Source organism: Cololabis saira, chromosome 19 (genome assembly GCF_033807715.1).
Source record: "Cololabis saira isolate AMF1-May2022 chromosome 19, fColSai1.1, whole genome shotgun sequence".
In the NCBI taxonomy this organism is placed as follows: Eukaryota; Metazoa; Chordata; class Actinopteri; order Beloniformes; family Belonidae; genus Cololabis; species Cololabis saira.
The window spans coordinates 6,186,250-6,201,362 of NC_084605.1; the positions used below are offsets into that span (position 1 = coordinate 6,186,250).

General features: G+C 41.9%; 1 protein-coding gene across 3 annotated transcripts in view; it reads left to right on the forward strand.

The window, feature by feature from the left end:
* a1cf (apobec1 complementation factor) overlaps positions 1 to 8,018 on the forward strand; it is a 42,705-nt gene extending 34,687 nt beyond the window's left edge. The window contains exons 9-13 of one of the 3 annotated variants that reach the window (XM_061708573.1): positions 1,020 to 1,164; positions 3,806 to 4,044; positions 6,437 to 6,573; positions 7,351 to 7,505; positions 7,616 to 8,018. In XM_061708573.1, the coding sequence (XP_061564557.1) occupies positions 1,020 to 1,164; positions 3,806 to 4,044; positions 6,437 to 6,573; positions 7,351 to 7,505; positions 7,616 to 7,767 (828 nt within the window). In that variant the 3' untranslated portion in view covers positions 7,768 to 8,018. Of the gene's footprint in view, positions 1 to 1,019; positions 1,165 to 3,805; positions 4,045 to 6,436; positions 6,574 to 7,350; positions 7,516 to 7,615 lie in introns of all 3 variants that reach the window. The other 2 variants (XM_061708574.1, XM_061708575.1) reach the window with 2 other exon arrangements.
* Positions 8,019 to 15,113: the final 7,095 nt, after the last annotated feature.

Sequence of the window (15,113 nt, forward strand, 5' to 3'; positions counted from 1 at the left end):
GATGGATGATGAATGGATGGATGGATGGTTGGATGAATGGATGGATGGATGGACGGATGGATAGATGGACGGATGGATAGATGGATGGATGGATGGATGGATGGATGGATGGATGGAAAAGTTGTAAAAGTTCAGCTTTCATGCTACCAAAGACATTTCTACTTCAATGAAACACAATCTCATCACCATGCTAACCAGCTAAATGAGTGTTCTACCTCTCAGACCTGCTTTTGTTAGCGGTGGAAGTTTACTGAAGCTAACCAGAACTAGAACGGAGCTGCCATCTTTCCTGCATTCTGATTGGTTAATCCCTGAACATGGATTCTATTGGCTGTGGTGATTCCATAGAGGTGTCAATCATCCAGATCCATCGTCGTTCCTGGGATATGAGCTGCGTCTGAAATCCCACACTTCCACCCATGAGTAGCAAAAACAGTATGTGAGATTTTTTAGTGCGTCCGAAACATTAGTACGTACACAATAGTATGTACTATCCATACTCATTCTGGAGAAATGTATTAGTGTGGATTGATGGACACTAGCTAAGCAGAAACTTCCCACAATGCAATGCAGCGGTGTTTGGTTGCTAAGTGCTACGCAGATACGTATATGTCATAAGTATAATATTAAGTATAATAAGATTTTATATAATATTAATATTATAATATTCGTATATAATCATATTATATAATGTCATCTTGTTTGGGCCAGGATAAACGGGAAAGAGCGGAGCAGAGCTACTACTGCTGCTGTGACAGGAGTTGTTACCATGGTAACAACTCCCCCTCCCAACGGCAGGAAGTGACGTGTGCTCTTAATAGTACGTCCGAATTAATGCATAGTACTGATGTTTACTCAAAAGTGTGCCGAACTTAAGTATACTTTTTTAGTATATACTGTTTAGTGTGGCATTTCGGACGCACCGATGGCCTTGTACCAGCACCCGCTGGTTCAAAGTTTGGCCTGTAGAAATCAAACGAAGTGTGAATTATACAAATCTAACTTCTCTCCTCCTCCAGATGTACGACCCGTCGGCGGCGTACCTCGGTGCACCCGTCTTTTACGCCCCCCACGCCTACACTGCCATACCAGGTCAGTTCCGCTTCCCTCCAGCCAAAGCCCACGTTGGAGGTCGTGGTTTGATCCGCACGCCGTCCGTTAGAGGTGAGGACGCATTCGTAGCGCATCACATGAGACACGAACGTGAGCCTTCTTCACCGATGACAGCTAGAACTGGTGCTAATGGTGCATGTAAACTCCTGGACCGGAACCGGCCCGGGTTTAAAATCTGCAGAGGCTTTTATCTGACAGCCTGATCAAAGAGATTGCTGGTGGAGAACTGAGTGTTTGTGAAGCCCCTCCCCTGAGCTCAGGCCGTCCAATCACAGGTCAGATGTAGCTTAGCTGAGGATGACGTCGGGTCAGGTCTCTGGAGGGGGATCAAGCCGCTTCCGGCCCGATCTGAGGATCTGGAGATAGTCCTCCGGTTCTGGTGTCCTGTAGTTAGTCCTAGGTAGCTAAAGTAATGACAGCTAACCGTTAGCCATAGCCAGACTCACACATAGACATTTATACATAGACGCCCCATCGAGCGCTGCTGCGATACGTCAACGACGCCGCCATATTGGATGTGGCAAGACCGGCAGTAACATAATACAAGTAAATTGACTTATTTTCATAAAGCGCCTTTCTACAAAGAAATTTACGTTTTACGTCTCATTTATTCATTCAGTTTCTATAATATACTTGGGAAACAGTTAGGCACCAAATATAATATATTTAATGTTCTCAGATGGCAAAAATAACAACTTTATTGATCCCACATAGGAGTAATTCATGTTCTATCAGCTATAGAGAACAAGGTAGTGCCGAAAAGCAATATATATGCCCCCTCACAAAAATAAGAAAAATAGAGAAACATATTTTCTCATCAACAAAGCATATTTTACATAAACATATTTTAAATTTTTCAAGTAACAAAATAACATATTTGAACCATTTTTCAGATTTTTTCAGTTATTTTATTGTCTGAAAAATGGTTCAAATATGTAATTTTGTTATTTGAAAAATTTTAAATTTGTTTTGTTGATGAGAAAATATGTTTCTCTATTTTTGTTATTTTTGTGAGGGGGGATATATATTGTTTTTCGGCACTACCTTGTTCTCTATAGCTGATATAACATGAATTATTCCTATGTGAGATCAATAAAGTTCTTATTTTTGCCATCTGAGAAAATTTTATATATAATATTTTTGATGCCTAACTGTTTCTTAAGTATATTAGTGCGTGTGTGAATGAATAAACGAGACGTAAAACGTAAATTTATTTGTAGAAAGTCACTTTATGAAAATAAGTCCATTTACTTGTATTAGTTTACAGCGCAGTCTTGCCGTCGTTGACGTATCGCAGCAGCGGGCAAAACCACTCGATGCGGCGTCTACGTATAAATGTCTATGGACTCACACCTCTAATTTAGGATAAAGTCGTGGTTTTCTATAATCTGACCTAATGCGTTGTATATCAGAACCGACCCACCTGGGTTTGTTCGGGTTTAGTAGCAGCTAGCTAGCTCAGCCACATGGCCACCGACGGTGCAACTGGCCCTTTAAAAGGGCGGGGTCTGGAATCAGACTCCGTCAGGAAAGGGGGAGGGGCTCTGGAACCACCAGTTCACCGGTGCGTCTGTCAATCACCCAAAATATGAAGAATTGGTTCAAAATCTGAATATTTCTTCGATCCGTTGAATCACGAGTGATGTTTTACTGTAAATCTTGCTGAAACAGATATTGAATCATCCAGATCAGGGGTGTCAAATGTGCGGCCCGAGAGAGGTTTTCAACGCAAAAAAACAAAATGTTAATTTACTAAAAAGGAAGGCATAAATAATTGCCATGAATCGCAGCATATCCGATAATATATTTCTTCTACAAATCCATCGTTATTCCACAAATAGAGCAGTTTTCTACATTTTTTTAGTTTTCTAGAATGCATTTGCCGATTTTATTTCTTTGTAGACGGTCGTTTATTTTTATTAACTGACTACTATTATATATTTTCGCAGGAAAAATATCACTGCTAAAAAAGATGATAGAAGATATTTATTCGGAGAATTTCAGTTTTGAATACGAGGATAGTGACAAAGTAAAACAGTTAAAAGAGAAGTGCTGACTTTTTCGGCACACTGGCGTAAATATCCGCGCCAATTTTTAAAAATAAATACACTTAATTGTACTGGAAAAATCTCTAAATCACAAAGAAACCCTCTCGGATGTAATAAGAAAGATTTTGCTTTAATGAAATTTCCTATAAAAAAGCGAAATATAAAAAAAACATACTTGTTTCTGTTTATCTTTGTAAAATGATATTAAAAGTATCTTACATAATTTGAAAAAAAACAAGACATTTCAAGAAAAGATCCTGAAGAAATATATTTTACATAATTAGAGTGTAAACAAAGTGCATATTTCCCTTAAAATTAACTAAACTGATATTGGATTAAATAACAATAGTAAAAAAAAAAGAATTAGAGAAATAATTTTCTGCACCGTTTTTGTTATTTTGAGCGTGCAGCCCGCGAGAAAAAAATTGGTCAAATCCGGCCCGCCAAGCAAAATGAGTTTGACACCCCTGATCCAGCTTAAAAAAAAAATAAAAAATCCTGCTAGAAAAAGCCAACATGCCGTTACCATGGTTACCGCTGTTGCCTCTGCTTGGATAATTGTATGATTGTCTGATTCTTCCTCCTCGGATGATTTCCGGTGATTTGATTCTGATTGATTTCACTGCCTTTTCGGTCTCCTGTAGAAATTTACATGACTGTACCTGTAGGGGCGGCGGGGGTGCGGGGGCTGGGTGGGCGGGGCTACCTGGCCTACGCTGCCGGGGCCGGAGCCGTGGGACGCGGAGGCGGCGGCGGCTCCTACGGCCTGAAGGTGGACAAGCACGCGGAGGAGAAGCTGTACGACCTGCTGCCAGGGATGGAGCTGACCCCCATGAACCCCACCGCCATGAGCCTGAAGACCGCCATCAAGCCCGCCACGCAGGTAACACACCTGGGAGAGGGGAGGCTTAACCGTCTCTACAGTCTCATCATTGGGGCTGGGATTTAGTTTATTTATTTAGCAATCTAAGGCCTCGTTTACACGGAGCAAAAACGGTGGCGTTTTCATGCGTTTTGGCCGTTCGTTTACACGAAAACGAAGCTCAAAGTCGCCAAAAATGATCATTTCTGAAAACTCCAGCCAAAGTGGAGATTTTCAAAAACTCCATCTTCATGTTTGCTTGTAAACAGAGGGAAACGGAGATTTAGGCTTCAGAACGTCACATTATGCAACAGAAACGTCACCAGCATCATTTATGCGACCTGTGTTTACAATTTGTTTGGCCACCGTCAATATTTTCTTGTATTTTACCTGTTTTATATTCTAAAGTCACACTTAAAAGTAACTCCACTTCTCTGTCACTCCAAACGAAAGACTCTCGTTCCGTCTTGGAAGTAACTGGCAGTCAAGGCTGATTTATGGTTCCGCGTTACACCAACCCAGAGCCTACGGCATAGGGTACGCAGCGACACGCACCGTACGTAGGCTACGCCGCCGATTTAACGCAGAACCATATTATTCAGGCTTCACACGTGTCATTTGTTGACGTTTTTTTCCAGGATTCTGATTGGCTAGCATGACTTTATCTTCTCGTTACACTGCCCCCTGCAGGTTTGGATGCTCATAGCACCTTAACAGCTATTTATTCGTGTAAACGAGGGTATTTTTCAAAACGTAGAGGGGGAAATATCAGTTTTTGTAAATACCCGGCTATGTGTAAACGTGGCCTAAGACAAATTGAACAAAAAATGAAAAAACAATGAAATAATATGCAAGGAAAGGAAGAAGCCTTTTGGCTTATAAGGAATCCTTTCCATATATGAATAAAAAACTAAACAAAAGCTACACAAGGGGGAGTAATAAAACAAAACACAAAAGAAAATGTAACTCAGATCAAATAATGAACACCACAAAGATGAAACAATAAGAACGTTCTTTAAATGTTTTTTGAATATTGGCAAGGATGGTGATGATTTAAGAGATTTATTGAGTGAATTCCACAAGTGGGGAAAGATTGATGTTTACATCTTCTACAAAATGGTAAATTAAAATCATCTTTATGCCTTGTGGCATAAGAATGAATTCCCTTTTCGATTCCAGTGAGCGTGAATGACGTCATCACACATGTTGCGTAACGTAAGCCAGCAGTCGATAGTAGACATGGCGTCCAAGCGATACAGACGTACCAAAGTATGGTTATATTTCAGTAAAAAAAACGACAACAGGCTAACTTGCAATACTTGCAATACTTACTAAGTGAATATTTCGTCAAAGGGAGGAAATACTAACAACATTAGCAATGTTAGCATGTCCTTGGCTAATAATACTGCAGGTAACTAATTAACTAGTGAACACTCCCTTTCATATTAGCGCTATTTGCCTCATTGTTGTCCTTTTTTTCCAAATGGGAAGCGATAAGGGAAATGTTAAAGAACCGAATTGGTAAGCAGAATCAAAAATGGAATTGGAATCGTAAAAATCATATCAATTCCCATCTGTATTCACGAGACACAGAAAACTATCAGTTAAAGGAGCATGAGGCTCCTTTTAAGAAATGAGACTCTCTAGCGCCACCCTTCACCACGACGGCCGTCGGGGGTACTGCAGCCAACAGTGAAGCCGGCACGAGAGAACGGGGAGAACGTGCATGCAGCGTCATGTGACGTCACATCCGCAGGACAGCGCGGGAAATTCCGGTCACAATTGCAGCACATTTTGCAGCACACAGCCTGTTCAAGGCAACGGAGAGATACACTAGAGGAATCATTCGTTTTGGTTTGGAACGCTTCATCTGACATTATTACTAGAAAACTTAAAATGTTTACGAATTTTTTTCATAAATCCTGCCTCAACATCCTTTAAAGGAGCTTGCGGCTGCTTTTAAGAAATGAGACTCTCTAGCGCCACCCTTCACCACGACGGCCGTTGGGGGTACTGCAGCCAACAGTGAAGCCGGCACAGGAGAACGGGGAGAACGTGCATGCAGCGTCATGTGACGTCACATCCACAGCCCAGCGCGGGAAATTCGGGACCGAATTGCAGCACATTTTGCAAATAAAAAAAACAGCCTCAAGCTCTTTTAAGGTTGGATTCAGGTTGTAGCATCACTTGTGGGGTATGATGAGGTCAGACTTGGGTTTCTTTCGTTGTTCGGGAGTAAATGACGAGTGTATGTGAGGGACATCCATCCCGCAAACAAGTGAGAAGGGTGAGAATCGTAACAACTTTCTGATTGGAGGCTACAGAGAAGAAGGGAACTCTTGTCTGCACCCCCCCCACACTCTCAACAGTTAACGACGCTGACTTTAGTAGAAACGTGTCTTGTGCTCGTCAGATCCTGGAGGAGCTGTGCCAGAAGAACAACTGGGGTCAGCCGGTCTACCAGCTGCACTCGGCCATCAGTCCAGACCAGAGGCAGCTCTTCCTCTACAAGGTCACCATCCCAGCTCTGGCAACCCAGTACCCCAACGTGTAAGTGGCCGACCCGCCCCAGGGACCAGACACGACCGCCGCTGGATAGTAGAGTTGTCAAAAGTATTCACATTCATTACTCAGGTAGAAGTATAGATACTAGAGTTTGAAAATACTCCTGTAGAAGATGAAGTATCAACTAAAGTTTTTTACTCAAGTAAAAGTATAAAAGTACTGGTTTCAAAACTACTTAAAGTATAAAAGTAAAAGTAATGTAAGGGGGAAAAAAGCCATTAAGGACAAAAGCCATTGAAATGAATGTATCTTAGTATAATGCAAATATATTAAAGAAGCATATATGTGTACTATTGAGCATTAACATGTGTTTCAGAGAGCAGCAGATATGATGACTAGTTGCCTATAGGTATTGTAATGGTGCAAAAAGTCAAACTTCATGTTCATGTTATCATTTATCCTAACCTTTATTGGAATGTACATCCAAGTTTAGTTGCAGGAATCTGAGGGAACGGATGTAAGAACAAAACTGGACAAGAACATCTGAAACAACCACAACCAAATTCACTCTATCCGGATGGAGCAATTTAACTGGATAGTTTTTATTAAAGGCCGAAATGAAATAGAGTAACGAGGCTGTTTTTAAAATGTCAGGAGTAAAAAGTACAGATAATTGCGTGAAAATGTAAGGAGTAAAAGTAAAAAGTCGTCTGAAGAATAATTACTCCAGTGAAGTATAGATAACCAAAATTTCTACTTAAGTAAGGTAACAAAGTATTTGTACTTTGTTACTTGACACCTCTGCTGCTCGTCTCCCCGCAGACATCCCTTCACCCCCACTAAGCTTTGCGCGGCCGTGGAGGAAGCCAAGGTCCACGCCGCCGAGCACACGCTGCAGACGCTCGGCCTGCAGACGGAGGGCGCCGGCGACGCCAGCTGCGCTACTGCAGCCGCCGTGGCCTCAGTAGCCTTCCCAGGTATGTGAAGGTCCGTACCCAAAGCCGGCTGGCCGCCGCTCAGAGCCACTCAGGTGTCAGCGGTCGCAGGACTCCCAGTGAACGTCCGCCGTGTCGCTTCTCCTCCGCAGGATACGCCCTGGCGAGCCCGGCGTCCTCGGTGGCCTCCCAGCTGAAGCAGGCCGTCTCCCTGGGCCAGGACCTGACCGCCTACACCACCTACGAGGGCTACCCGGCCTTCGCCGTGGCGGCGCGCCACACTGACGGATACGGCGTCTTCTAGAGGGGATTCCTGATGCTTCCCCTCTGACGCGCTGTTCAGTTAAAATCATCAAGGCTGCAAACTGAAATCCAACCAGTTCATCTCTGATCTCAGTTTACAACTCCTGGTCTTTGTTTCCATCGTGCTCCAGCGGATAAGAGCAACGCGTCCAGATAATCGACCTTTGTGCAATGTCCCCGCCCCCTTTTTAGGTAAAAACATCCCATCAACTGTGACTGGCGCTAAATCAGGGGTCGGCAACCCGCGGCTCTAGAGCCTAGTGGCTACTGGAGCTTTTAAATAAATGTTTGACCTTTTTTTTTTTCTTTTTTTAGTTTTTTTCTCTTTTTTTTCTTATTTTTTTCCTTTTTTTCTTCCTTTTTTCATTGACATTTCAACTTTTTTGTCGACATTTCGACTTTTTTCTCGAAATTTTGACTTTTTTGTCGACATTTCGACTTTTTTCTCAACATTTTGACTTTTTTCTCGACATTTCGACTATTTTCTCAAGATTATACTTCAACATTAATCTTGACATTTCGACTTTTTTCTCGAAATTTTGACTTTTTTCTCGACATTTCGACCTTTTTCTCAAAGTGCATAATGAAAAAAAAAAGATTTTTCATTTTTTGCAGCCCCAGACATATTTGTTTTTTGTGTTTTTGGTCCGATATGGCTGTTTCAACATTGCCGACCTCTGCGCTAAATGAATAATTTGAAGGTGTTCAAACAGACGACGGTGTTCTGCTGTCTTAATCAATGACATTACGTCCTTCCCGATCGACGATCACCAGTCGGCCTCGTCGGAGAGGACGGACGCCGCCATCTGGTGGCCAGAAGCCTCAAACGCCCCCTGGTGGTCAACGCCAGGAGGGGCAGTTACCCATGATGAAGGGGTGACGTTTACAGCAGGTGGATTTTTAACGTTTTGATGTGAAGAAGGCGGCGCAGCTCACAGCCAATAGATTAACGGTATCACCCAAAAAGGGGTGTGTCTCCCTAATGAAAGCTGAAGCAGATTAGTGTGAATGCACCTTAACACCGGAGGAGATTGGAGAAACCTGGGAAACACAAAGCCAAACCTCATTCGTCTCACCTGCATCCTTCGTTAAGTCACAGCCGTGCCTTCGTTAACCAAATCCTAGTCTGTCATTGAGTCGTTAGCAAACAGCCTGTGATTGGCTGCCGACCCATCCAATCGCCTGATGATCTGATGGTGTAACGAGGTTCCGCCTCGTTATCTCTAAGATAACTGGGACTTCTGCTTCTGTTAAGGGCAGAATTTAATTTTGCAAATATGTCAATGAAAGTTTTAACTAAGGAAACGAAAGACGTGAAGCTATGTGTCGTTTATGACGTTTTAAGATTTATTATTCTTTATATCAAACCGATGTCAAACTCTGGTGGGAAAAGATTTCTCGTTTACCCTCTCAACCTTTTAGATAAGTTTTAAAAATAAAAAAATAAAAGCAACTAAAGTTTAGCTTCGATGACATTTAATCAGCGTTTAGCATCTGAAGTCCACCGGCTCAGTTTCCATTTAAACGAGCAAGCTAACTTCTCCTCGACTTTTTGACTTTTTTCTCAAAATTTCGACTTTTTTCTCGAAATTTCCACTTGTCTCGGAATTTTGACTTTTTCTCGACATTTTGACTTTTTTCTCAAAATTTCGACTTTTTTCTCAAAATTTCGACTTTTTTCACAAAATTTCCACTTTTTTCTCGAAATTTCCACTTTTCTCAAAATTTCAACTTTTTCTTGACATTTCGACTTTTTTCCCGTCCTTTTAATCCCACCCAATCAGAGCCAAGAAGCCTCCAACGGCTGAAGCACAGCAGAGAGGGAGGGGGCGGGGTCTGCAGGTTGTGAAAACATCTGGATGTAAACTGATAATGTCGCGTTGAAGCTTCACTTTTGTTGTTTATTTTTCTGTTTCAGTATTTTCAGTTTTGCTTTGCATGTTTTTATTGTTTTACGAGTCGTCTTGGAGACCAAACCTTTGTTTTGTTAGCGTCTGTTCAGTGCCAGTATTTGATCAATTCTTTTCTTCAACAGCATCTGCACAGATGAAGTGGAGTTTTAACTTCACGTTTGTAAAAGATCCTGATTTTACTCATCATGAAAAACAAAGACTTGGTGACTTAGACTTTTACGCGGTGGCTCGGTTGCAGATTTGACCAACAGTATGGTTTTTTCATGTTTTTAAACTTTTGTAATGTTGAAAGTGAACTTATAAATTGTGATTGGCCTTAGTTCAGTCAGACCTGATTAGATTTGTTGGACGTTTGTTGTGGCGTCCGAGCTGCGGACCTGCCGAAGCTGAGACAGTATTAAAGTGTGAGAAGCACTTAGAACTTATTTTTATATCAGGAAAAAGAGTAAATATCCAGACACTATTTGTACAGAGGTAGTTTACGTCTCTTTGCTGCCATAATTGACTGGAAAACAGAAACATGAGAAACTGATCTGTGATGGTACAATCGTGGGCTCCCTGGGGGTTTTCTGTCATAAAAGCAAACTGCTTTTATAAATTGTCATCTTTTATTATCTGTAATCGTAATCAGGAACGAATAAATGAACATCTGAAGAAACAGCTCCACTGTGTTCGTTACTGATGACTTCAAACCGGTTTAATCTGGTTGCTTATATGGGCAGAAATATGTGCCACTAGAAACTGAATTTGAATAATTTATATTTGAATTTGAATTGCTCAACTTGAATAATTGCATTAAAAAACTGAATCTGAATCACATACTTTGAATTTGTATTGTTTAATTTGAATCATTGCATTAAAAAACTGAATCTACATTCAGTTCTCACAATTCAAATTCAGTTCTTGCAATTCAATTTCAATTTTACTGTGCCAGACATCCGGGTCTTCCGCAGGAACAGCAATCGAGTGCAGATACAAAGAACTCCTTTTCACGTAGCCTACTATAACCTCTATTTTCTTTCAACAATATAAACGACCAATGGTGGCTAGATATTTCGAAACCTATTGTGTTTTCTCCATTCTGTGTAAAAAGTGTAGTTTTATATCTTGCCGTTTTGTAGAAAAATTTCTGCAGGAACCTCCACTAACCAGGAACTTCAGTAACCAGGAACCTCCACTAACCAGGAACTTCAGTAACCAGGAACCTCCACTAACCAGGAACTTCAGTAACCAGGAACCTCCATGGTGCTCCGTGATGGTCAATATCAAGGGGGAACTTCAAATATTACGTACATTTACATCTCAAGTGTCCAATTTCAAAAGGCGTTAACTAGGCCTACGTGTTTAGGGTCTAGCGGTTTACAGGATGACAGGTCCAGAGGTGTCAAAAGTATTCACATTCATTACTCAGGTAGAAGTATAGATACTAGAGTTTAAAAATACTCCTGTAGAAGTTGAAGTATCAACTCAAGTTTTTTACTCAAGTAAAAGTATAAAAGTACTGGTTTCAAAACTACTTAAAGTATAAAAGTAAAAGTAATGTAAGGGGGAAAAAAGCCATTAAGGACAAAAGCCATTGTAAATGAATGCATCTTAGTATAATGTAAATATATTAAAGAACCACATATGTGTACTATTGAGCATTAACATGTGTTTCAGAGAGCAGGAGATATGATGACTAGTTGCCTATAAGTATTGTAATGGTGCAAAAAGTCAAACTTCAGAGGCATGTTATCATTTATCCTAACCTTTATTGGAATGTACATCCAAGTTTAGTTGCAGGAATCTGAGGGAACGGATGTAAGAACAAAACTGGACAAGAACATCTGAAACAACCACAACCAAATTCACTCTATCCGGATGGAGCAATTTAACTGGATAGTTTTTATTAAAGGCCGAAATGAAATAGAGTAACGAGGCTGTTTTTAAAATGTAACGAGTAAAAAGTACAGATAATTAAGTGAAAATGTAAGGAGTAAAAGTAAAAAGTCGTCTGAAAAATAATTACTCCAGTGAAGTATAGATAACCAAAATTTCTACTTAAGTAAGGTAAGGAAGTATTTGTACTTTGTTACTTGACACCTCTGGACAGTACACATGGTCCATCGGCTCCAGCGACTCTCCCGTCTCAGCAGCATCTACAGATGTGGGGCCTCATTTCTAAAGCTTGCATGCGCACAAAACAGGGCTTGAAAGATGCATAAGCCACCTTCTACGCAAAGGTTGGGATTTAAAAAAAACTGAAAAATGTGCGTATCTTTACGCCAACCCTGATCCTAGCGCAGGAACATTTTGAAGACATGGGGAACTGGCGACGCAGGTGGTGAGGTGGTGAAATGAAGCCAGATTCATGTCATACTGTTAATGTCATCACATATCAGACTTATAGATCCATGTACACCCAAGCCGGTGTTCTGCAGAGGTGTACCTCAGCAGAAAATACTACCGTACGATCCCCATTTCTTTTATCTCAATTTCTTTTTTTTCAAAGGCTTTTTCATGCAAATAGACCAGTGTCTCCCAACCTGGGGTCCGGGCCCCCCCTGGGGGGGCACCTGAGATCTTTGGGGGGGGGCGCGAAACTTTGTCTGCTTTGAGGATATGCAGTTGTAAAAATTATATTTGCACATGAACTTTGTGACCTTTTGCCACATTTCAGGCTTCAAACAAAGATATAAAACTGTAATTTTGTGTGAAGAATCAACAACAAGTGGGACACAATCATGAAGTGGAACGAAATTTATTGGATATTTAAAACTTTTTTAACAAATAAAAAACTGAAAAATTGGGCGTGCAAAATCATTCAGCCCCCTTAAGTTAATACTTTGTAGCGCCACCTTTTGCTGCGATTACAGCTGTAAGTCGCTTGGGGTATTTCTGTATCAGTTTTGCACATCGAGAGGCTGAAATTTTTGCCCATTTTGCCAATTCCGCAGTTCATCCAGCGTGATCATGGGCCTCTTGGCTGCATCTCTGATCAGTCTTCTCCTTGTATGAGCTGAAAGTGTAGAGGGACAACCAGGTCTTGGTAGATTTGCAGTGGTCTGATACTCCTTCCATTTCAATATTATCGCTTGCACAGTGCTCCTTGGGATGTTTAAAGCTTGGGAAATCTTTTTGTATCCAAATCCAGCTTTAAACTTCTCCACAACAGTATCTCGGACCTGCCTGGTGTGTTCCTTGTTCTTCATGATGCTCTCTGCGCTTTAAACGACCTCTGAAACGATCACGGTGCAGGTGCATTTATACGGAGACGTGATTACACACAGGTGGATTCCATTTATCATCATTAGTCATTTAGGTCAACACTGGATCATTCAGAATCCTCACTGAACTTCTGGACAGAGTTTGCTGCACTGAAAGTAAAGGGGGTGAATAATTTTGCACGCCCACTTTTTCAGTTTTTTATTTGTGTTGTGGAATTTATCAAAAACCAGTTCAGAAGTCCGCTCGTGGTATAGAGAGGTTTTAATCTAGCCGGCGTTCAGCAGACAGATACAGACAGTGTCTCGTTCGGTGGGCTGACCTCGAATGGTTTGTAACAAGCTTTTTTATACAAGAACAAACAACAGAATTAAACAAGTCAGTGTGACAGTCAGAGGCGTGGCCTTGCGGGGGGCTGGAAGTCCGATACTCTCCTGGTGCCTGTCCCAGCAGGGAAACAAGACGCAGGGACTGGAATGACAATGCCTAGGGACATTGAATGAGACAATGCGTTGCCGGCAAGGTGTCGTACCGGCAGGGGTCCTTAGCAACTGGAATTGCATGTCAATGAGCTGAGGGGGATATGAGTTCAGGAGCTGTCCGCAGGGCGGCGTCGTGTCCCCGCAGGGGGTCTGCAGGGGGCCTCATCAATTCACAATTTTCTTTTTTTTTTTAAGTACAGTCAATCTCAATTTTGAACAGAAAGTCTGAATTTTCCTCCTCCACTGACGGTAGAGGTGGAATTACAGTGGAGTACATGATTTTAGTAGTAGTTTGAGCCATACATATTTTGCAAGTGAACCTTAGACATGTAATCAGAAGCCAAATAACAATTAGGAGTACAAGCCCCAATAAAGCAAATTTAAATATCAAGTAACCAACGTTTCCTAACTGTTCTTTAAACCAATGAAACAAACTACTTATGACAGGTGTATGTAACATTTTGGCAATATCTTTCAAGTGATGCGTTATTTCTTGGACTGTGGCATTGCGGGTATAAATGTACAACATTCAGTTTTAATGACAGCACAAGTTCCCCTTGAGAAGCTAGTAAGTAGTCCAATGCAGCACGATTCCGCAAGGCCATCATCCCTAGAGCAGCCATCTCCCGTGAGAGCATCGGCATGCCCCCTGTTGCGGTCCTTGCCGAATCCTCAATGGAATCGGGCAGTGGTTTTTGGCTTGTTTTAGGCTTAACAAGCGGTTCTTCAGAAGGAGAGTATGTGGAGTCACATCTCGATGCTACACCATAATTGTCTCGCTTGTGGGGGTCTGCGGGGCCTGCGCTGCTCCTCTGCTCCTCTGCTCCTCCGCTCCTCCACCAGTCGTGGAGGTCCTGGGTGTTGGAGCTGGGCCCGCGTTGCCCGCGTTGCTCCCCTCAATGGCTCCGACGGGGTACCACAGAAAGAAGAAGGAATCGGCCGGTCTCCGGTGCATGGTCGAGGAGCTATGCTCCCGCAGTGGGACGCGTGGAACCAGGCCAGCGCCCCCCACCCTTGAGTGTCGGTGGTGCAGGACGTGCTGAGCCCTGGACCACCGAGGCCCTCTCCGACACAAACCCAGTCTCCGGGTTGTGGCATGGATTGCCACTAGGAGGAGACTGGACAGCTTTTACTTTTCTGTGGATTGACTGAACAACAGAAATTTAGAATACAACAGAATGATATCATGGATTCATCCATGGCATGGAAGTCCATCTTCTTCATATATACAGAACTGAATTGCTTGGTATGGTCATAGGTCTACCCATAATCCTTTCATGAGGCATGAGTTTTGTGCTTCCTAATGGGTGTTAACAGGTGTCAACATTGTCCATTTAAGTCCAGTTTAAAATTCTCTGCACATACAAAAACATTTTCATACATGAACATTTTCATACAAGAATAATTTCATATCCCTCACATAATGTCTATTTGCAGAGCTTCAAAAAAAAAATCACGGTGGGGGGAAGTGTTGATAATGTTTGCAATATTTTTATAGGATGCAAATCTTGGAGCTTATCAGTCTTTCAACACTATCTGACACATTCCCCCTTTTGCTCATCTGTGATTGCTAACTGTGATCAGCTATGCGACATGCATGTTATTTACGGGTACAAGGATGTGGGTTTCACAACGCGGCCGTCGTTGCTGACCCACAAATTATTTACATTTTTACAACCATGGGAATGCTACAATCCGTTTTTTTCTTCACCTCAGTAGTCTTCTTGTAGGAGAGCTACATCATTAGG